Source organism: Meleagris gallopavo, chromosome 7 (assembly GCF_000146605.3).
Source record: "Meleagris gallopavo isolate NT-WF06-2002-E0010 breed Aviagen turkey brand Nicholas breeding stock chromosome 7, Turkey_5.1, whole genome shotgun sequence".
Taxonomy (NCBI): domain Eukaryota; kingdom Metazoa; phylum Chordata; class Aves; order Galliformes; family Phasianidae; genus Meleagris; species Meleagris gallopavo.
The window spans coordinates 2,878,879-2,902,358 of NC_015017.2; the positions used below are offsets into that span (position 1 = coordinate 2,878,879).

The following is a 23,480-nucleotide window of genomic DNA, read 5'->3' on the forward strand; positions in this document are numbered from 1 at the left end:
TTTTTTAATCTTGCATCTGCCAAAGCTTCTCCTTCATGGCTCATCACTTCCTCTTACCTAGCGTGTAGTTAGGAATACGTCTGCACTATGTTGTGGTCCATTTCTCCAGTCCATGCACGTCTCTGATCTCCAACACATGGGAGTTCTTTAATGAAAGGCATTGTGATTAACGGCAGTGCAGCATCTGAGCCCTTAAACAGCTTGATGAACACTCAGCTCTTCCAATAGCTATGTTCGTATAACAGCAGACATGTAACGGGAACTGATTGTTTCACATAGCACCCTTTGAATGCCATACAGAATCTTTGTTAGCTTTCAAATGCAAATTAAATGAATGAACCCCTGCAAGGGAATCTACACTCCTCATCCTGCAAAAATGATGTTTGAAATTTCATAGATGCATATGCATATGGGGCTGTTGAATCATGGCCTGAACCTCTGATTAATCACCTGAGGTGAGCAATGAGTCAGCCACGGGAGCACAGGTGAAGGCAATTCACCTGTGCTGCAGGAAGGGGTGGAGCCTCGCTCCACCTCTCCTAGACCCGTTAAGAGCTGACTGCCAGGGGGAAGGATCTCTTCTGGAGTTCCACTCTACTGGAGTTTTCCTTGCAAGCCCAGGTTATGGGTGAGTCTACCTTTCTGTTTCCTGCTTTAATGTAATAACATTATAGCCAAGCTTTCTGTTATACCATAACATTGGTATATCCATTAATTGTACAATATCCATTAATTGTACAATATCCATTAATTGTACAATATGACACTCCTGTTAAGATGCAACAAATGGCACGAAGGCGCTCTGCAAATGATATAAGCCCTCAGTGTCTTGTTAACTATGACCTCATGAAGAGTTTTCTTACTTTCTTCCCAACCAGCCCATGAGGAAATCTGCACCACCAATGATGGTATCATGTATCGTGTTGGGGACCAGTGGGATAAGCAACACGACATGGGCCACATGATGAGATGTACCTGTGTAGGAAATGGCCGTGGAGAGTGGACTTGCATTGCGTACTCCCAACTCAGAGGTACTGCTTTTCATGTTGATGTCACTGCTTTGGTCTAAGTATTGGAGATACAGAAGAAACTGGTTTTCTTTCCCATCATGGGGAATTCAAGCCCAGACTCAGTTTTATATTACTGATCCTTTCTGTGAAATCCAAAGGGAATCAGAGAGGAGATGTAAAGCTCTTGTCTTGATGATTCCATGCTGTGAAAGTATCATTTCGGCCCTTGTAGGCTGGCAAGCCAGGGAAAATGTTGACTAGCTTGGTCAGTATTTAGCTCTACCTAGTCTTGTCTATTGTTAGCAGTCAGTGCCACTGAGACTGTAGAGGGATCTCCACAGAAACCTCTCAGGAACAGAGGCAACCCCAGATTGGTCAAAAGTTTGAATGCAGAACCATCCTTATTATCGTTCTGCAGCGAAATGTTCGGTTCCTCTGCTGGATGAATCCCTTTGCGAGCTAATCTATATGAAAAGTTGGCAAGACAGCACTGACATAACTCTTATTTACTTATTTAAATAAGTGGCCCAAGTGGAGAAGTGCTGAAGCAATACCAAAAAAAGACTTAAAAGCGTAGATATTTGATCATCCTACAGCTAGCTCACAGCATTGGCTTGGTGTCTGGAAAAGGCAGGGGGGTTGCTGACAAGCAGCCAAGAAATAACTCTTAATACCACTGCTGAAATGGGATGTAATTTATAGGGAAAGGTCCATTCAAGGGCTTTAGGAGGATTTTTTTATGTGTCTCCTTCAGAACGATGAGAAATGCACTGCTAGAAGTTTTTCTGGTCTGTGAAACTCCTTTCTCTAGCAGCACAGCTAGTTCTCTGCTGTTTACTTCTCAAGTTTAAGGGGTCTTTCTTGATGACGATGACATGGATATTGGTTTTTGTTTTTTTTTTGAAAGGCAAAAGTTATCTAAGTAGAACTTTAAAACATAGCAACTGGAGGAGGTCCTTAGCCCCCATTGGTGGATATGACCAGTGTTTGGTTTATCCTGACGCCATGCTTGAGTTGTGGGAAAGTATGATGGGGAAAGAAGGCCTGGGATTAACTGAGTCACTTCCCCAAGGACAGATGGTCTGTGATTGAGTCCAGAACTGAGCTTGGGTCTCTTGGGTGCTGGTTAACAAAACTACATGCTTCTGGAGTGGTTTTATCGTTTGTTTTGTCTTTCTGCTCCTTGCTGTGATTAGACTGGCTTTAGGAATTCTGGGCCGTGTCACAGGTTGACATATCTCCATTAAATCTAACAGACCATACTTTAGCATGGAGTCTGGTTACTGTGCTGAGGGAGTAGTAGATTAGTAGGTACCATTAGCATCTTGAATATAGAATAGATCTGCTCCAGTCTTCAGCTTACTATGAGGGGTAGCAGAGAGATGCTTATGATGTTTTCCTGTTGCATATTTGTAGCTCAACTTGACATTTTTGTGAATTTGGAGTAGCTCTTTCCTTGCGCAGTTCTAATGATTTCAGACAGTGCTTGACAAAGTTTTCCAATCTAGACTTCCCCAAGAGATAGTAGTGAAGGAGTGTGATGCTTTACATTCTTCCACGTGTGGAATCTGTTGTAAGGCAGTTTCATAGTGAGTGATGGATTCTGCTTTGAACTGAATCCTATGGACCTTTTTTTCTGCAAGTGGTGCAGATAAATGAACTCAGGAGCAGTGATGTGTACTAATCTGCCATGATCACAGATACCAGAAGGGCTCCGTTTTGCATGGATGGAGCTTGTCAGGGTTACTCTTCTGTAAGCTGATCAAGAAGAGGGAAATATGTGCCAAGCAGAAGGATTTTGTCTTGATGCTTAAAGCTATTGCTGACAAAACATCTTTGCTCTTTCTCAAACAGATCAGTGCATCGTGGATGGTATCACCTATGATGTGAACCAGACGTTCCACAAGCGTCACGATGAGGGGCACATGCTGAACTGCACATGCTTTGGCCAAGGCCGTGGGAGATGGAAGTGCGATCCTGTTGGTGAGTCACAGCTGTCCCCACTTGCACAGCCTTTTTTTGACAAGAACTGATTACAATATGGTGAAACTGATGTGTGAATGTGGACTTGGTCTTTGCCAATTTTCTGCCTTCTGTTTCACAATTGTGAAAGTAGGAGTAACGCTGTATTTGTTGATGGCATGCGAGATGGCATTTGTGGTTTTTGGGAAGTAAGCTTGGGTATCAGACATGCCCTAGAAGAATTCCATCGTGCAGCGTATGTTTTAAAATTTAACACTCTTCAAGCTGAGGTAACAGGGTGTATGAACCCCAGACTGGGCTGAATTGGCTGAAGTCTGGTACTTTGTGCTGTTAACAGGCAGCGTGCTCAGATTGAGTACTGATAAATCAATGTGCAAGCAGCTGGTGATGCTAGGTGCAGTTTTTCTTTCCTTTCTCTATCCTGAAATCTTTAGGTCTCCTTATTGAACTGAGAGAAGAACATGACCGGCATATATTCACTTACGTCAGACTAAATTGATTTTTCTTTGGATGCCCTTTGTTCTGGCAAAGAAAGCAAGCTCAGGATGAGAACATGTGTTAATAGCACTCTGGAGGTTAGCTAAAACCATCATGGTTCTGTGCAGGAATGAAGAGATTTCATCTTTTCTGCCTCCCCTCTTCTCTAGTGACTCAGGGTTGGAAGATAAGACGTGACTGTTTGACTTGCAATTACTAAATCTAGAGAACCTGGGGCTATTGCCAGGAAAATCTATTAGCAAGTAGCAGTGGTTAAATTCTGCTTTATTTACAGTAATATCTATACAGTTTTACTGGAGGAATTTGGGTTGTAAAGTCCCTGAAAATCAGTACTTTGAAAGAAGAGGAGATGATTTCAGTTCTCTGTAAAGGTGGAATTGGTTTAATTTTGTTGGCTTTCTCTAAACAAGACTCCTGTTAACTAAAGAAGCATAATGTTAGTTCTCACTGAAAACTTGTATAGAGCCAGAGACACGGGCACAGGTCAGACTAGAAAGTGTACTGAAGCATTGGTACAATATTGTATTCCCACTATCTTAAGAAGATTTCAGATTTCTTTTGTCCTTCTTCAGTTTATAAGATGTTAAATGTAGAATGACTTCTGAATATTAATGGATCACTTCAGACATACATATGACCGAATTGTGCTTAAGCTAGTAGGAATTTTGCCACTGACTTCCTGGAGAGCAGCATGGTTTAGCTTTGGATTAAAGATGAACTCAGTTGACTGAAGTTGCCTGATATTTGTCTTAAAGTATGTAGATATGTATCAGGAACCTTGATTCAAGATTCAATTTGTTGCCATTTACTCTTCATGCAGCAATATTTATTAATAAATGCGGTTGTATTTTCTATGAAAAGATTTCTTCTGACTTACTCTTCTGTTTGATGTAGGTTTTTCACAATAGTTTTGATATAACACAGTGGTTACCTGTCTATTTTGTGCCTTTAGATCAGTGCCAAGATTCCGAAACCCGTACCTTCTACCAAATTGGAGATTCCTGGGAGAAGTACGTCCACGGTGTCAGATACCAGTGCTATTGCTATGGTCGCGGTATTGGAGAGTGGCACTGCCAGCCTCTGCAAGCCTATGCTGGTAAGAAACCCAACAGATGACTCTTCTGCTAAGACATAAGGAAAACAATCTCTCTATGCCTTACCTGTTCTGATTCCTGTACATTATTGCATATTGTTGTCAAGTCCTATTAAGTGGAAGTGATATTCACTGTATATAAAAAAACAAAATTTTATTTCTGTAGTTTTCAAGGCCTGCCTATGGTTTATAATCTTAAGCTACTTCCAACCTTAGGTATTCCTTAACTGCTCAAGAGATCCTTTTGGTTTCCTTTTTAAACAGAACGCTTTTCCCCCACTTTCTTGGCAGGCAGAAATAGGTGTTATGATTATAAAGAGTGCCAGATTGTTAACAGCTTTTACTGAGGCCAGGCTTAGCTTAAAGCATGACTATCACACAACAGCTTTGCTTTTCATCACCTCTTAGTGCTTAGCAGTGTCACATCTGTAACCTTCAGATTCTGCTGCTTAAAACTTGTATCTATAGCCTTTCCTTTTATACTCACTACAGTAGCAAAATCCACCAAACAATGGAGCATTTTCCCTGATCAGCACCCTGAAGAAATCAAATACTTGAACTTTGTTTGCCTACTCAGTTCCAGGAAGTCTTCATATAGATGGGCAATGCCTCTGTCAGTTGGGCTGTTCTCTTTCAGTTCTCTGAAACAAGGGGAATCTCTTTACCTGCCTGTTTCAAGTTGCAGCTGTCATTGTCTTAGGCTGAAAAAGATGGAATATTAATGTTGCATTGCTCCTACTCTGTTGGGAGGAAGCTATGCTCATGTCATGGGTTCCCAAACCCATTTCTAAGCTTATGTGTGGGGGAACTGCATAAGAATTGGATGTACCAGCTTCAGTGCGAGCTGATTATCTGTTCTTATGCCATGATAGATTTAGACATATCTGTCCACTCAGTAACTGCAATGTATTTATCCTGTAAGTGCCTTATAGTAGCAGGAAAGGGAATTTGAACCTGAAGAGAAGGGAACTACCCCTTTTCCTATTGCCTTGTTTCTGGCTTACTAGCTGTATAGCAGTAAGAAACCTGGCAGGCAGACCTAGGAGCTGCTTTTCTTTGGGGCAGTGAAATAAGAATGGCACAAATAGGAAGCAGGCTTCTTCTGCTCTTTTTCCCCCCCCCCCCCTCAGTTTCTTATTCAGGATGGCTGAGCTTCATTGACTCTCGTCAGACTGCTTAAACAAGCATCTCCTTGAGCTATGTGAAATATGCATGCCTACAGACTGGAGACCAGGGATTTAGGCTTTCTATAGACACAAGAGTGACTGCAAATGTGTAAATAAACCAAAACTAACGTTTCTGAATGTAGGTTTGGGGTTAGGGAAGCTTTGAAATTCTGTGTGGGCACAGGTTTATTTGCCTGGAAGTCCAGTTAAATATGTAGCAGGTATAATGTCACACAGTTGTCCAAATAAATTATAAATAGAAATAAATAGAGTGAGGGAAGACTGTAGGTATTTAATGGCTGAAACAACACACTTTCTTGCAGATTCCATGTTGCTCTGTGATGGGATTTTCTGACTAACACAAGTGCAGTGTTGCTGAGTGTTCAGTGAAACCTCCCCAGCAGGGCAGGGAGGTACTGAAAAGAGAACCGCCAAATCCTAAAATCTTTTCTTCTCAGTTAGAGAGCTTTGTGAAGAGGTTTTGATGGAGCCTGATTTAACTAAATGTGTTAATGAGAAGTTGGCAGTCTTAGGTGTTAGAGCCCTGCTGAACTTGTATTTTCATGAGCTTCTGGACCTGATTTGTTATTACACCAATCCTTTTTGTTTATTGGGTAGTTCCAATTTGCTACTTCATGACACCGGAAATTAACCCAAACAGCACATGCTGACTTCTCCACAGAATGTATTCTAATTCATCCATTTTTCTAGCTGAAACCATTAAAGAGAGAAATAAGTCTGAATAGTTTTCCATGTATTAAGTAGTATGCAAACCATGCCTTTTTCATGACTCAACAACAAAGGTGGAAGAAAACCATCTCCATTATGTTAAGAATGGAAACTTTTGTGTTTCAGGAGCAACTGGACCTGTTCAGGTGATCATTACAGAGAGTACGAATCAGCCAAACTCCCACCCCATCCAGTGGAACGCTCCCAAAACATCTCACATCAGCAAGTACATTCTGCGCTGGAGACCGGTGAGTACTCCATTCAGCTGGGCCTGTAGATACATTCAGAGCTCCAGGAATCTGCAGCTCCAGGCTTTTACCTGGAGAGTGCTCTTACTGTAGAGTGCTAATTCAGTGTCCTTGTCCTGCTGAGGTTAACTGTTAACAACCTGTGCTGTATAAACACTTGGTGTTTTCATCCCCAAACATTACTACTGGTCACCATGCTTGTGTAGTATCATATTAACAAGAGTGCTACCACAGTAGACAACTTTATATCCTTCCTCACTTTAAGCAATGTAAATCCTTGCAAAAGCTTTCTCTGTGTGTTAGTGCTGAGTGCATATCCAGAGATGAGAACTGTAGTACATTATATGCAATTAATGAGCAGGTAATGAGTAGGATACAAAGATAATAATAACAGCTAGGAGAGAATTAAATAATTAGTCATCTCCCATCTTCTGCATTGTCTAAGCAAAGCTAGTTAACCACTGCTTGTTGGTTCGTTCATTCCTCAGGAATAATTCGTTCTAATGAATGATACGGTTAATATTACAGCTCCCCAGAGTATAGCTTCACAAAAGACCACTTACTGATTAAGTACACTAGTACCTCAGTGCTGCCTGTGATTAAGAGAACAATAAAGGCCTTGATCCAAAGCCATTAAAAGCACTCAAGTATTTTACTGACTTCAGTGTATCTTGGATCAAGGCCTGAAAGAAATGGACTTTAATGCACTGGAATACAAATCTGAGAGGATGAAGCATTATTGTAGGGCTTCCCATAGAGATCAAGCATAGGATAGACTGGACAGACTTTTTGGTATCATCTTTTCAGATGATGGCTTGGAGTTCGTTTGTGAACAGACTTCAGATAAGAATTTCTCAGCCATTCCTTCATGCCTTACTGTCTCTTTGATAGAAAAATAATCTTAGTTTATATGTTACAAAGAATGTTCATTTTAAAGGAAAAGGTTCAAAGCTAGATTGCTTTTTGATTTACCCCAGTAAAATTTATAATCGCTCAAAAAGTTGGTATCTCTGCTTCTGGCACACCTTTCTGCTTTCTCTTTGTTCATTAGGTATTCAAGTCGTACGGACCTTGGGTTGCTAGATAGGCCTGCTTGCAGGCCATGGAGTCTCTCACTATATATCAACGAGTCTCCTTGTTCTTGCAGAAAAATTCTGGAAGGCACTGGAAGGAAGCTACTATCCCTGGTCACCTGAACTCCTACACCATCTCGGGCCTGAAGCCTGGTGTGGTGTATGAAGGACAGCTTATCAGTGTTCAGCAGCATGGACCCAAAGAAGTCACACGCTTTGATTTTACTACAACTAGCACTACAGCAGTGACAAGTGAGTTGAACAGTGGGACTGGACTGGCATCCAGAGAAACCTGCTGTCCTTCTGCGAGAACAATCTGTAGGCGATGTCTTACATCCCAGTTAAATGCAGTGACAGTGATTAACTAGACCTCTTTCTTCTCTTTTCAGGCAACACTGTTTCAGGAGAGACAACTCTTCTTCCTCCCATGGTTGCTACTTCAGAGTCAGTCACTGAAATCACAGCCAGCAGCTTTGTTGTCTCTTGGGTTTCTGCTTCTGACACAGTTTCTGGATTCCGTGTTGAGTATGAACTGAGCGAGGAGGGTGATGAGCCACAGTATCTTGGTGAGACAGTATTTGAGTCTATTAGATCCAAGCATCACTAACAACATCACTGTTTTCTGTAACAGTCAATAAAGCTGGTGAGGATCTTGCTGTCCTTTAGTATGATTCAGTTAAAGTGTGACAGTGGAGGACTAGCATGGGTTACAAACTCGCCTAGTTGACTGTTCTTCGTCCATCAATGGCCATAAGGTCAAGTCCAAAGAAAAGTAGAAGAAGGCATGTATATAGCTACACTCTCTCAGAATACTCTTGTGGGACTCACTGAGTCAGAGGTGGTAGACTTGTAAAAGCTATGTGTAGATGTATTCTTTTCAGCATTTTTTATTCATGTATTAGTTTATTCTAAACTTACCAAAACTTATTAGCTTCCACAACATAGTGAAGGCAGATGAGGAGGGACCCAAATTTTTGAGCTTTCCACCTGGCTAACTTCCTTTTTTTTTTTCACGCATCAAAACTGAAAACTATCTTTACCAAATTCCCTCTTGGCTACTCATGATCTCATGGATGTCTGTCCCAGACCACTCTGTTTAGTTTGGATCAGATCTTACTAGACTTTGATAATGTGATAACTTAGCTAAGCCAGGAAGCTTGTTAATAGCACTGGACTGAGACCTGGGAAGTGGATTCATTCCTACTACATCTGGTAGGAAGCCTCTCTCACCATACATGACTTCATCTTAATCTCTTTTTCCTAATTTCCTGTCTTAACAATCATAATAGCAGTATCTCACAAGGATTTGATGTTACTGTAGCTATTAGGACATGTGCATGTGGTGGAAGAGCAGCATGAGAAAAAGAAGAGTATTCCTCTGACCTGGTTAATTCTCCCTTGCCTGCTGCCTTCTGAACTCAACAATTTGGACACATGAGCTTACACTAAGGCTGCCAGTGCCATCACCACCTTTCTTGTCTGTACACTCCAGCTGCCCAGACAGCTAAGCTATGTTATGAAGTGGTTCCTGAGCATATCTGCCTACAGATAGAGGCCTTCAGGCAAATGGAAGCACTTCCCAATTTCCCATCAGATGTTTTCCACATAACTTCCCTGCTGTGAACTGAGGCCACAGTGCAGAGCAATTTTTTTTACTGCAGGAAGACTGATTCAGTCCAGATTAGAACAGAATTCTCTATGTCATTTGGTAAGAAAGCAACCAGGCAAATTTTCTGAGGCGGTTTTTATTTCCTACCTCTTTTAGATCTTCCAAGCACAGCCACTTCTGTCAACATCCCTGACTTGCTTCCTGGTCGCAAGTATATCGTTAATGTCTATCAGATCTCTGAAGAAGGTGAGCAGAATCTGATCCTCTCTACTTCACAGACCACAGGTATGTGTGGGTGGGTGTAGCTGCACTTCAGAAGCTGTTTTTGTTTGCTCTGGTCATTTGGTTGCATCCTTACACTTGTTGCCCTCCTGTCTTTTAAACAGCTCCTGATGCACCTCCTGAGCACAACGTGGAAAGTGTTGATGACACATCAATTGTCATTAGCTGGAGCAGACCACAGGCTCCAATCACAGGTATGTCTAACTGGGGCATGCCTATTTCACAGTGCTGATAGAATCTGAAGTCTAAGTAGAAAGGAAAATGAACTCCAGAACAATGGATTAGTGTTTCTGCCCAGGCTCAGAGGCCAGCTGGAAGGCACGCAGAAAATTTAGCTTTTGTATTCAAGCAATTAAGGGATGTAAAATCATTCCTCCTGCATTTGTGTTGGGGAAAAGAATAATCAACCCCTGTGACCTTCTGTACCGGTCATCCAGACCATGCCATAACAAACATGAACAATATGGACCCTAAATCCACATGTCAAGAGTTACAAATTTTGATACAGGTCAGATGATGTGATGTGCAGGTCATTATGAACCCATGATCTGTAGGTGGGACTCAGCAAAAGCAAGCCATGGGTGCTAAAGAAGTTCAGGACTGGCTTCGTGAAACCTCTGTAAAGACATTTGTTTGGTTCTCTTTTCTATCATTTCTTGTGCTGGCTTACTGTTTGCACCTGGCAATTGTATGTGTACTTTTTATTCTTTTTTTTTTAGGCTACAGAATTGTCTACACACCCTCTGTGGAAGGCAGCAGCACAGAGCTCAACCTGCCTGATACTGCTACCTCTGTAACACTCAGTGACCTGATGCCAGGTGTTCAGTACAACATCAGCATCTATGCAGTGGAGGAACATCAGGAGAGTACTCCTATCTTCATCCAGCAGGAAACCACAGGCGTCCCACGCACAGGTAGTGGTCAGAAGACCAGTCAGTACCCTAACCCAAATGGCACTGCAAGCTCTCATTACTCTAACTGAATGAGTATTGCCACTCAGTCCTTATATGGACTTTTAATTTTGCCTTTGTGTGTTGGTTTTTTAATTGCAAATGTCAGACACTGAAGTTCTGTGGTAAAGTCATACTTACGAATTGGCACAGTCAAACTGCTACTCTGCATTAATAGTGTTAGAGTTCTTCAAGATCAAGCTGTGGGCAGGTCAAAAGGTTAGTCTTGCATTGTGTCTATGGAAAAGAGAGATCAGTTTTTTCCTAAGTTGTCTTATGGGGATTCTGCTGAGAGATCTTATGACTCTGGTAAATCATTTTGCCTCAGTATTTGGCCTACAGATGTTTAAGGTTATGTACTCAGACACAACAACACAAATCTAAATAGTTCACTTGACTTCTCCATCTCCTTTCCAGTCCTAACAGTTATTTTTCCATCGCAGCCTGTGGGGATTGCTCAGCATTGGTTGATGTGCCAAGATAACACCGTACAATCTAAAATTGAGGGAGCCACATTAAAAAATAAAACAGTCCTTTCAGAATTCTTAACTACCAATTGGGTTGAATAGCCAAACCAAAAGAGAAGACAGTGAAAAAATTGGGATCTGATGTGGTAACAGTGGAATGTGATGGTCCTGCAAGTTGCAAGCATGTGTGTTGGCAAATGGGATCTTACCAGGAAGGAACTCAGCTCATTGGCTATGGTTTGGCATCTGCGTCTTCTCAAAATGTGTGTTGGTTAACCTTAGGGCAGTATCACTCCTAATCTATAAAGAAACTTAATTTGAATGTAGGAATTCAGGGGTGCAGTACTGTTGGCCAACGCAGAGGGAACTGGATTTTGTCTTCGACTACAGTAAAGCCAGATCAGCCCCTGTAGTAGTTTAATTATAAAAGTTAGATTTATAAGTTAATTGCAGACATTCAGAACACATTGTGGATTTTCAAAACTCTCTCCTAATTTTAAAGAGAGGATCTTATGTCCAGCCTCCGGAGTTGGTCTGTTGTTGTTGCTCTTGTTAGTTTATTGTTTTTCAAGCTTCTGGTTCTGCATATATTTGATGTTCTAGTACATTATATTTGGTTTTTAGTTCTTTTGATGGCAGCAAGATACTTTCTGCAACTGAAGACATTAAGTAGTTAAAGCTATGAGGTGACATTCTGAATTGTAGTCTGCTCGAATGTTGTCTGGGAATGTGTGTGTATATGTTCAAAGGAAGGTTACCATGACATCTTTTTGTTTGGTAAATATTCTTGGGCTATCCATTGTTCAGTCAAAACTCACTACTTTTCCCATGTGACCCCCATAGTTTTTTCTACCATTTGCTAAGGATTGCCTCTCACACCATTCTGCCTCTTTCTTTCCAGATGAAGTTCCTTCTCCCAGAGATCTGCAGTTCGTGGAGGTCACTGATGTCAAGGTCACCATCATGTGGACCCCACCCCAGAGCCAAGTGTCTGGCTATCGGGTGGAAGCAATCCCTGTCAATCGCCCTGGCCAGCATGGCCAGAGATTGCCCATAACTAGAAGCTCTTTTGCTGAAGTTGTTGACCTGCTCCCAGGAACGACCTATCTCTTTAAGATCTTTGCCGTGAGCCAGGGCAGGGAGAGCAAACCTTTGACTGGAGAGCAAACTACAAGTAAGTTCCTTTCTTTCGTGCTTTTCTCAACCTTTTGAGATGCTTATATCTCTGTTGCTTAGAGAAATAATATAAACAGAGCATTTAAATTGCAACAGTTGTAGCCCAGGAGGTATACCATAACTAGGATGACAGGGCAGGGAATTCATTCAGTCAAACAGTGATCTCTTCAGCAGATTTATCCTCCTCCAGGGCTTTCCAAGGGGAGTTTAACTCTCCTGGCACTTTAAAACAATTTCAAATGGCTGGAATTCAACTTTTTTATTACTGGCTGAGAATTGATGGGCCCTGCAGTTCTTTTACTGTGCAGATCACAGCCTGTGGATTTTTTTTTTTTTGGAGAATACCTTAGGGCAGATTTTAGCATGACGTAGGAGCCTTGCTGAGACTGCTCTGAAAAATCCCTCTCTTCTGACAACTGCGTGCCTATTCGGCTCCACTGTCTTTGGAAGGAATTCTTCATACACATGTGAGGGCAGGTCATGTAATTGAGAGGACTGCATCTTAGCTTCGTCAGGTCAGGTCTGGCTTTCCATAGCACCTTTCTCAGCACCCCAGAAATTTCGCTGTCATCCCAGTGGAACCTAGTGAACTAGCTTATAAGGATCTCAGCAGACAGCTCAGATAGAATCTGGGACCTGGTTTATATGAAAAGATCCTGTTTACTGGGCAGGATAAGGGGTAACCTGGTGATTGTGCTGTTCTGCAGCTGGGTCACATTATTCCAAGGGCCAGAACTCAGCTATGCACATTGACTGCTGTTCTGACACTTTTTGGTAATGAGAATATTTCGAGAATCTAGCCCGACTCCTCTGAAGAAGTAAGGAAAGGAAATGAATTTATCTGAATATAGTCATACTTTAGGGGAAATATTATTTACTTACATTCATGAAGTTAAGAACCATGACTAGTGCCTCTCTCTTTTACCATCTCCCTTGACTATGCAGGGAGAATAGAATCCTTATGTTTGTCCTTTGATGTAGTTGTGTGACAATAGTGTCACACAGATGGTGGGAACAGCCTCTCTCCTCTTTAAAACAAGTCTTTGAAAAGCAAGGATACAACTTAGGAGTCCAAGCTCTCTTATAAGCATGTAGAATCATAGAATCACCAGGATTGGAAAAGACCTCCAAGATCTTGAGTCCAACAGTCCATCTGCCACCAATATTTCCCACTAACTCTCAGTACAACATCTAAACGTTGTAGAGCAAGAAGAGCTCAGTTCCCATTTAGATCTGTGAGCTTTTCATAGTTTCTCTCAGGAGCCTTGGCTAGGTGTAGAGCCTCTGTTAGAGGTGTACATCAGAGCATAGACACAGGATTCAGACAGCACAGGGCTAGTAACACGTCTGGAATCCTTTTCCATAGGCCATGATCATCCACTTAACTGTTTTGTCTAAACCACACTTCAGAAAGTATTCATGTAAATTGCATCCTGTAATCACAAGTCCTGGGAAACAGAAATCCTTGGGAGTTCCCAAGGAAAACCCGGCAGCAAAAGTCTCTTCCCACAGTGTAAACGTGATTCCTTTCTTGGCCTTCTGGCAAAGAGCAGCCTACAAACAAAAACTCAAGTGTGTGTGTGGCTTTTTATCTTCCCCTTTTTACTTTAATATGGGGAGAGGAAATGATAGAAGCCTAACAGAGCTGGCAAATTAAACTGTGCAGGAAGAAACTGAGTGTAGACGACAAATGGATAAAGATACAATCCCTGCCAGATGGGACAGAACACAGGTCTAGATACCAAAAAGAGATAAGGCTGAATCTTCACCTCTTGGTTGGAGATAGGTCTAGAGAGGGTCACACTCATTCTTTCTCCATTTGAAATCTTTTCCCTATGTTTGGAAGAAGGGAGTCCTGGCTTCCTTTTCCCTCCCTCTTCAAGAAAGAAGAAAAAAAAACAAGCAGGTAGAAAAATAAAAAGGCAAAAACTACTTTTCACTGAATCAACAGGAAGGTGGGGAAAACATTAATTTTATCACAAAAAAGTTGTTTACTAGTGTGGGTAGGAAACTTCTGCCATCAAAAAAAAGCACTGATGGAGCCTCACTTTACTGGTCTCACTTTCAGTGTGGGACTAGGAAAAATGTGGAAGCTTGCTGCGTAGTTCCCCATAACTCTTTGCCACGTTGCCTGCTGTGTGCGAGTGAATTGCTTAAGTATGATTCCTCCCTGAGTCTCATTCTGTCCCAAGAGCTGCTCAGCCCAAGGTAGGGGCATCTTCCCCATTCGCTGGGGACTCTTATGCAGTGCTTAAGAAGCTATGGCACTTCAAGCTTGTTTATGTAGTTTTCTGGGTTAGCAGTCTCAGCAGCTTCCCAGAGGTAGTGATAAAATAGTGGAGGAAGCCTGATAAGAGCTATTGCACAAGCCCCATGGGAGTGATGAGCATACTTAAAATTGTTGTGTGGTCAGTTCCACAGCATGATTAGTTTTAAGAAGAGCTAGGAACTGGTTTTCTCCAGAAAGTTGCTGACTTGATTATTTTATCATTAAAATGACAAGACAGGGGTGCTGCTTAGTTTTGGGAAGGGCAGGGAGTAGGACTGGGCAAAGATTTGAACACATAAATCTTTTTGAACCAAGAAAAGAGCTGAAGTTAGGTTTCTGTGCTAATGCTGGTGTTTCTAAGTTGAACTGATTTTTTAAAAAATGCTCAGCATTCGTGAGAAACTACTGAAATTCCTGAGAGCTGCTGGGTTCATCTGTCTCGCCTCAGCTGTGAGCCTGATCTCCCCCGTGGGATGGCATGAATGGTAGCAGCCCAAATCAGGGCAGCCAGGAGCAGAATAGGTGCAGAGTACTGGATGGCACTGAGGCATGGATATAGTTGTCAGCTCTACTTCCAACTCCCTCCTTCTCTTTTCCTTGCTGCTAACACATGCCCTAAGTGAGAATTATAGGCTCAACAGCTTCACTTTACACCCATGCTTTTACTCAAGGTGATGAATGTGCTTTGGGGGTGAAATAGGGGTTAAGCTGGAAAACTGATGCATGTTGTGCTTTTTCCTCCTCAGAGCTCGATGCCCCCACCAACCTGAGGTTCATCAATACCACAGAGCATTCTGTGCTGGTGTTGTGGACGCGGCCCCGTGCTATCATCTCAGGATACCGACTGACTGCAGGTCCCACGAGGGGAGGTCAGCCACGGACATACAATGTGGGCCCTTCTGCCACTAAGTACCTCCTCAGGAACCTGCAGCCTGGCACTGAGTACACGGTGTACCTCGTGGCGGTTAAAGAAGACTTGCAGAGTGCCAGAGAGACTGGAGTTTTCACAACGTGTAAGTATAACGGGCACATATTCCTCTTCACTAATGCCCTGGCCCTTCTTCAAAACTGAAGCCTTGTGCTGGAAGTGATTGTTGTGAATTGGTTTACAGAGGAACCCTTTTGAAATAGCATTCCAGCAGAACTGCTTGGGAAGTATTCCCTGTTCTTCTCACTGAACTATTTGGCAGTAAGAGAGTTATTGGCATCAAAAAGCTTCCAGTAAAACATATTCCAGCACAAGTGAAAACTTACTATTGTCATTCAGTTAACTGAGGTACCAAAGGAGCATAATTTTAGGTGCTCCTTCCAGTTGTTTGGTTTTGGTGTGGCTAATCAAGGAAAGCAAAGAGCTCCCTTAAAATGGGTAAGGAATAATTAATCTCTGATTTGTATGAAACTGAAGGCAGTCATTTCTCAAGACCAACAATGCTGTCTAAGGCAGCTCAAGAACAGTTACATAACTAACATAACACAAAGATAAGAGTGCACACTACTGATACATAGTTATTTCATTGTAGTCTCTTACACTTGTGTTGCTTGCATGGAAGAAATACTCAGCAAATGTTGGATGTTGAGGCAGTTCTAAAGGAACCCACACGCGCTTCTGGAATGAACAAGTAGATTTACTTTTAAATAATGAAAAAGTAGTCATACAAACTAACAAAATTCAGTCATCCAAGCCTAGAACCACATCCTCTTTTCAAAAGGGAGTGTGGTTTCTTTTATAACAATGTGAAGTTAAAACAAGGGTTTAAACTTATCACCACAGCAACACTATTGACCTTGGCAGTGTGTTTTTTGCTGACAGACAGTTTTATCTATAAATATTTCTCAATTCATTGTCTATCTTAAATGAACACTGCGTTTGAGTCCTAGCTGATGTAAATGAAACCATTCCAGTTTCAGACCATAGATGAATAAACCAAGACTCTTTGTTATTAATGAGGTCAGTTCAGATTAAACTCATTGGAGTTATTTAGGGTGACTCTGAAATGGGTGCAACTTTGGCTTCTGTGTGATGCTCCTGACAGATAACAGTGAGACCACAGAGTCATCTAATTGGCTTTGTGCTTCCTATTACTCCACTGACTTGAAAAGGACTGAAGATGTTGGTGGGATGAGAAGGTCCTTGCTGGGACAGCTGGACGACAGACAAGGGTGTAGTGTTGTGCTGATTGAACGACGTATGATGGCAAAAGGAAAAAAACCTGCTTTGTGAAGAACACTTTAGATATCTAATGTCAAAAACAGTATTCACTACATTGGGGTTGGATGGACAGGACTTACGAGAGGTCACCTCACAGATCCCTCCCAAACCACTGGCTTTTCCAAATAATGCAGTTCAGCATCTTATTGCATAGATTTAGCTGTTTGGACTGCCATAGGTCAGGTTTTCTAACTATTCATCACTGCAGCAGCTAGATTTCATCTTTTAATTCTCTTCACAGATCAGCCTGTTGGCTCTGTTCCTCCTTTTAACACAGAAGTGACTGAGACTTCAATCGTCATCACCTGGACACCTGCCCCAAGAATTGGTTTCAAGGTAGGAGAAACCAAAGTGCCATGTTCCTTTTCCTCTTTCTTCGTTATGATTGGGAGGACTGATTACGGCTTGGGGTACAAAGCAAATCAGCTTGAGCTCTGGATACCTAAAACAAGTTACGGGATTAATGGTTGGGGTGGAGCATATAGACCCGTGTTGGGTGACGAGACAAAATGATGATAATTCTGTGGGATAGAAGTACTTAAGACTGAAAAGAAAACTTTGCTACTTCTCTGCAGCTTGGTGTGCGGCCAAGCCAAGGTGGAGAGGCTCCCCGTGAGGTCATCTCTGATTCTGGCAGCATTGTGATATCTGGCCTGACCCCTGGTGTGGAGTATACCTACAGCCTCACAGTCCTGATGGACGGCCAGGAGAGAGAGACCCCAATCATCAGGAGAGTGACCACCCGTAAGACACGTTTGCTTTTCTGCAGCTATTTCTTTTTCCACTTGCTTCTTCTGCACTCCTCAGATGAATGTCTGTCTTCTGGAAGTCTCTTGTGGGTTTTTTGATGCACAGGGGACTGTACACCTAGCTTATAGGGTCACAACTTCAGAAGTCTTAGCTAGTTCTGAAGAATGAGAATAGAATCTGGGAAGAAGGGATGCTGAGGGAGCTAGCATGATTCTCAAAGCCAGAAGTAACTTATTTATGTGAATGCTTACAGCACTGTCTCCACCAACCAACCTGCACCTGGAGCCCAATCCTGATACTGGAATCCTGATAGTCTCCTGGGATAGAAGCACAACTCCAGGTAATTGTATGACTTCATGCTGATCTTGAAACCTCTGTTGTACCAGGATGGTAACATTTATTCTGTGGTGCCTTGCAGTTCACTAAGGAGATGCTCATGGGAGGCTTGGTACCAAGATATTTTGGGGGGGGAAAAAAATGTGGTTATATTCAAAAATATAATTCACAGTTAAGTATAGGTTGCTATGGGAGTATTCATGACTTGTGTTCTATATGAAGTGGTATTTTGGAGTATAAAAACAAATATTTCAGCTGTTTTAGGGATTTGAAGGATTTGGTCAAATACCTCGACTGGTGTGAAAACAGGAAAGCAAACTAGACCTAAAAAAAAAATACTTGTGACAGTGAAGAATGAACTCATGTCACTGAGAATATGCATGGGATTTTTGAAAGCATTCAAGATGAATTCTTTTCCCACAGAAGCTGATGGGAGCTGTGCAGTTTTTTTCCATAAAATAAGGGTTGAAAGGCTTTTGAAAAATCTCAGATGTATCTCTTCTTGATGTGTCATGAGATTTTCAGCTTGGGAAGGTCTCAGAGGGACCTGAAATAATGCTGGATATCTGTATTTCAGGCATCAGTGGCTACCGAGTGACCACTGCTCCTACAGATGGGCAGCAGGGCTCTACCTTGGAGGAAGTAGTAGGTGCAGATCAGACCTCCTGCACCTTTGAGAACCTAAACCCTGGTGTAGAGTACAATGTCAGCGTTTACGCAGTCAAAGATGACCAGGAGAGCATCCCCATCTCCAAAACCATCACGCAAGGTAATGAAAGCATTTTTAGCCACTCAGAGTTGAGCCAGAGAACTCTACACTGTACAACTCCCAGCTGGTATCGTGGCATAGGGCAGTAGAAGTTTAATGCCCATCTCCATAGGTGGTTTCATTTCATTTTTGTTTGTGAGGGCTCTGTTTGTGTGTTTTTGTTCCTGTTCAGCCCTGCAGTGGTGCCAGCTGCTGTGTTTGCTTGCTCTTATAACGCTGCTTTAAGGTGTCTGTTCTTCACTGAAGTACTGTTTGCAATCTGGAAGTGAACTAATACTGCAATACTGCATAATGAAAGCAGTGATGGCTTTAGCCCTTTGCCATCTTTTGGTGCAAGAAAGAGCTAAGAATGTATGTCTCTGGCTTTCAGCACTCTTTAAAGGTGATATGGTACATGTAGTCTGTGCAGATTAATTATGATTTCACAGAAAATTGGCTTTTTTGGCATCTATCCTGTAAATTAAGTTGTGTTTTTTTTTCCCCAGCAGAATGTTAAAATAGAATGTAACCACTGTTACGGCATAGGCCAATCTAGTCTCTTCAGATGGGTTGATGTTTTTATGATCCCAATGGTAAAAGTCAGACTTAACATTTGAACGAGGCAAAAAATCTATGTCAATCACTAATATTTCAGAGGAGCTTGTTTTGTTTATATTTTAATAGACTTCATTATCTTGTTTTTACCTGGGAAAAAAAAAATGGGTGTTTCATGTTTCAATTAATTCAAAGGATGATTCTTTGTCTCTTCATTGTTCAAAACTCGATGCAAGTTAAATGCCCCGCCAGTTCCAGGCCTTTTTGGAAATAGTATGTCTGAAATGCATTGCCCTGGTGGATCTGGGTCCAGGTTTCAGCTTCTGGCTGCTCAGAGAGGCAGCTGAGGACTGCGTAGAAGGGTACAATATAAAGAGCAAAAAATACCCTATCCCCAAAATTCTACTTCTCTAGCCAAACCGCAAGAGAAATTTTTCATATCACCACAATTGCTTCTACATTTCTGTCGATGTTAATTGTGATGAACACTGCTTTTTTCTCCCTTGTCTTTCTTTTGCCTCTGTGTGTCTTTGCCCTTCCTGTTTGCTCTTTAACTCATTAGAGGTGCCCCAACTCACTGACCTAAGCTTTGTTGACATAACTGACTCGAGCATCGGCCTGAGGTGGACCCCGTTAAATGCCTCCACCATTATTGGGTACCGCATCACAGTAGTTGCGGCAGGAGAAAGTGTCCCCATTTTTGAAGATTTTGTGGACTCCTCAGTAGGATACTACACAGTGACAGGCCTGGAGCCGGGCATTGATTACGACATCAGTGTAATCACACTCATTAATGGCGGAGAGAGCGCCCCTACCACTCTGACACAGCAAACGGGTGAATGTTGATCATTTCTGTGTTTTGTGACACGGACGGTGTTTCATGCTGTCACTAGCTGTCGGGGCTGTGGGGCTTTGTCCAAAGAGGAATCGAGCCGCACGCTGAGGGAAAGGCAAAAGGCAAGCAGACCCAGCTCTCTGCTTTTTCTAAACGGCTGCTGGGATGGATATGCACTGATCAGCTTTCTGATTTGAACGGCTGCAGACTTGCCAGGCTCAGTCACCTTCTGCTATTCAGATTTCTGGCATCCGGTTGGAACTGAGAGATATATATATATTCACTGGACTTCTAAGCTGCACTTCCCCAAAATAAAAGTGCCAAAGAGTGGAGCAGTTCAGCAGGCACTCTCCAGTTTATCCCCTAGCCTTGGTAGCTATTGGAGCTTCAGCAGCCTGTTTCAGTGGCGGCCCCACTCTTTCCACAATGCCCTAAAAGGATGCAGGTGAAACACCACTCCCTGAGTACATGCCATTGACAGCCATGTCACACCGTCGAGGGTCTCTGTAGTGCATGGGCAGAAGGCGAGCTGGAAACTGGTTCTTGCATGAAATCCTATTGTGTTGGAAAATCCTGAGGCTGTAAATCCTTCAATACAACTAGAAGTAGAGTTGTAAGAAATTAGTGGTATACCCTCTTCTCTCCTATGTGTGCATGTATGAACTCTAGATGAGATGACTTTTCCATCTGTAAGCTGCTGTATGGCAACTTTAAACCTTTCTTGGCTCTACATCTGTAATATGAAATCCAGCTGCAAGAAGCACGTTACTGAAACTTGCTATCTTGTTTTCGAATTAGTCCCATGAGGTATATTGAAAGTACTGGGAAATGCCAGGAGGCTAAAGGAGCCTGACAGCAGTACAGGCATATTTTTCTCTTAACTGTAGTGGAACCAACTGTAGTCTAGAAGTCCGTTTGCATGGGTCTGACACCGTAGTTTGTTATGCATGAGATACTTTCTCTGGTTTCCTTGTCTTGATCAGCTTTTACATATGTAGAAGATGAAGATTTATTTGTTCTTTCCTGTGTAGCTGTGCCTCCTCCCACTGATCTCCGCTTCACTAATGTGGGGCCTGATACCATGAGGGTGACATGGACTCCACCAACTTCCATCGTGCTGAGCAGTTTCTTGGTGCGTTACTCACCTGTGAAGAAGGAGGAGGACGTTGCAGAACTGACAATTTCACCCTCAGACAACATGGTGGTCTTGACAAGTAAGAAGGCTACATTCAGAAGACAAATATGGGAGACCCCTAACATATGTAGAAATGGCATAAGGGAAGGCAGAAGGAACTGCTCCGAGTAGAACTGGCTGGTCTCTCAGCTCATTTAAACAGATGTCAGAGCAGCCTCATGCAAACTTGCAGCAAGTGAATTTTGGCCACTAGCTTTAACCAGGTTAAAACCAAACCACAGGAGCGTTTTCCCATCAGTCCAAGGACAGTCATGAATCAGACTATGGGGCAATTGCTTTGATTTACAGCCTGGTTAGGTATTAAGAGTAAATACCTATTGCTCTCTATAGTTTGCCAAAGATGTCAAGGGCTTGTAGTGCAGGAGGCCCAGGGGGACAATCAGAATGTGCAAAAGGTCATTGCTCCTTGGGCTCTGTGTGTCAGAAAATAAATACTGTTTGGGACTTTACAGAACGTGGCAAAAAATCCTGGCCAGTTTTCAAAAGTGGACATTGGTTTTGGTGTGTTTGTTTTTTGTTGCTGGTGCAGAAGCTGGGTTTTATTTGAAGTTTTTCCCTATCCTACAAGCAGGTTTGTTGAGTGAAAGACAATACCTGCTTTCAGAATATGGGACTAGGCAGGAACCTCATGTGAGTTAATATAGCTGTGTTAGAAATCCTTGGCCCTATCCTGATTTGTATCAGATAGAACTTTGCTGTGGTACGTGACTAAATAGCTAGAAAGGACCCCAATGAAAACCCATTGCTTCAAGTCAGTCCCCACAGAAAGATGACAACATTTCTAGTAACTGTAATGCCACAAAAAAAGCTGATTTAAGTTTATCCTGGAGGCTCAGATCTTCCACCAGGTAAAACTTGAATACCTCCCTTAAGAAACACTGTTTAAAATTGCACCAGTTTAAGTGACTTCTACTATTAGTAAAGAAGTTTGTCTAAATTCCTTTACTTAACTTCCACAGATCTGCTTCCTGGTACTGAGTATCTGGTGAGAGTCTACAGTGTTTCTGAGCAACATGAGAGTGCACCGTTGTCTGGAATCCAGAAAACAGGTACTAACAAAACCTGAGATAAACGTGTAATTAGTGTTGTCCATCAAGTGTCCATTCACTTTATCTTGCTGCTCTTGTCTATGCTCATCTTATGAACAAATCATCAGCTATATATTAAAGAGCAATGCAGATCTATATCCTGGGAAAAATTAGGAAATCTAACATCCAGTGTCTGAGAGCCAGATCTGCTGGTCATAAATAAAGCTTTGTAGGCCCTGGTGTCAACGTACCAATCATGTGTGGATGACAGTGAGCTTAGGCAGAGCTTATTGCATCAGTCACTGAGTCTCTCTTGTTTTCTAAGCGTAACAGAACTTAGCGGTCATGTGTGTTGCCTGTGTAAGAGCAAATACTAAGACATCTCTCGACACATCTCTTTGAAACATCTAGGGCTCGATTCCCCCACTGGCCTTGACTTCTCAGATATAACCGCTAACTCCTTCACTGTCCACTGGATCGCTCCTCGTGCCACCATTACGGGCTATAAGATTCGGCATCACCCAGAGCACGGCGTTGGCAGACCCAAGGAAGACCGTGTACCCCCATCACGGAACTCCATCACCCTCACCAACTTGCTCCCAGGGACAGAGTATGTGGTCAGCATCATTGCCATCAACGGCAGGGAGGAGAGCGTGCCCTTGGTTGGCCAGCAAACAACCGGTAAGCCTTGAAGGATGGGTCAGCTGACTAAAAGTTATCACGAGGATTCTGGAGTCTTCTAATGGATTATAAACCAGATCTTCTCTGCCACCTGGTGAAACTGTGCTCATTAGTAAAGGCTCTGTAGTAGTGAGGTAGAGCATTATCTGTATCTAAACTCTCACCTCTGTTTTTCTAGTGTCGGATGTTCCAAGGGACCTGGAAGTCAACCCCACCAGCCCAACCAGCCTCGAGATCTCCTGGGATGCTCCTGCAGTGACAGTCAGATACTACCGGATCACTTATGGTGAAACAGGTGAGGGCAGGTGGCCGTGGCAGTTGCAGACCAGCAGCTGTAGTTTGAGGCCATTGGAAAGCTACAACAAATGGCAAAGGCAAGTTTGACTACAGCAGACAAAAAATTCCATTCTTATCTCTGAGATCCTTTCATCATGTCTAGAGAATATTGTCAAATATAAGGTAGTAAATGACCTTTATCTTCCTCTTTAAAAAAAAATCTTAGATGGTGCTCTATGCATATTTCATGTTTTTTCCTTGAGTTGGACTGAAAAAAAAAAATTGACCCCAAAATCAGCAATATCCTCTCTTCC

General features: G+C 42.4%; 1 protein-coding gene across 1 annotated transcript in view; it reads left to right on the forward strand.

Moving 5' to 3' along the window:
• The window catches only part of FN1 (fibronectin 1), a 48,960-nt gene that overhangs the window by 10,030 nt on the left and 15,450 nt on the right, over positions 1 to 23,480 (forward strand). Inside the window, exons 10-29 of the mRNA XM_019617349.1 lie at positions 879 to 1,031; positions 2,865 to 2,993; positions 4,444 to 4,587; positions 6,606 to 6,727; positions 7,875 to 8,052; positions 8,190 to 8,366; positions 9,566 to 9,694; positions 9,796 to 9,885; positions 10,411 to 10,605; positions 12,010 to 12,282; positions 15,300 to 15,566; positions 17,004 to 17,098; positions 17,338 to 17,506; positions 17,766 to 17,852; positions 18,426 to 18,617; positions 19,714 to 19,986; positions 21,018 to 21,200; positions 22,141 to 22,230; positions 22,621 to 22,890; positions 23,069 to 23,185. Coding sequence (XP_019472894.1) covers positions 879 to 1,031; positions 2,865 to 2,993; positions 4,444 to 4,587; positions 6,606 to 6,727; positions 7,875 to 8,052; positions 8,190 to 8,366; positions 9,566 to 9,694; positions 9,796 to 9,885; positions 10,411 to 10,605; positions 12,010 to 12,282; positions 15,300 to 15,566; positions 17,004 to 17,098; positions 17,338 to 17,506; positions 17,766 to 17,852; positions 18,426 to 18,617; positions 19,714 to 19,986; positions 21,018 to 21,200; positions 22,141 to 22,230; positions 22,621 to 22,890; positions 23,069 to 23,185 — 3,333 coding nt within the window. The remainder of the gene's footprint in view (positions 1 to 878; positions 1,032 to 2,864; positions 2,994 to 4,443; positions 4,588 to 6,605; positions 6,728 to 7,874; positions 8,053 to 8,189; positions 8,367 to 9,565; positions 9,695 to 9,795; positions 9,886 to 10,410; positions 10,606 to 12,009; positions 12,283 to 15,299; positions 15,567 to 17,003; positions 17,099 to 17,337; positions 17,507 to 17,765; positions 17,853 to 18,425; positions 18,618 to 19,713; positions 19,987 to 21,017; positions 21,201 to 22,140; positions 22,231 to 22,620; positions 22,891 to 23,068; positions 23,186 to 23,480) is intronic.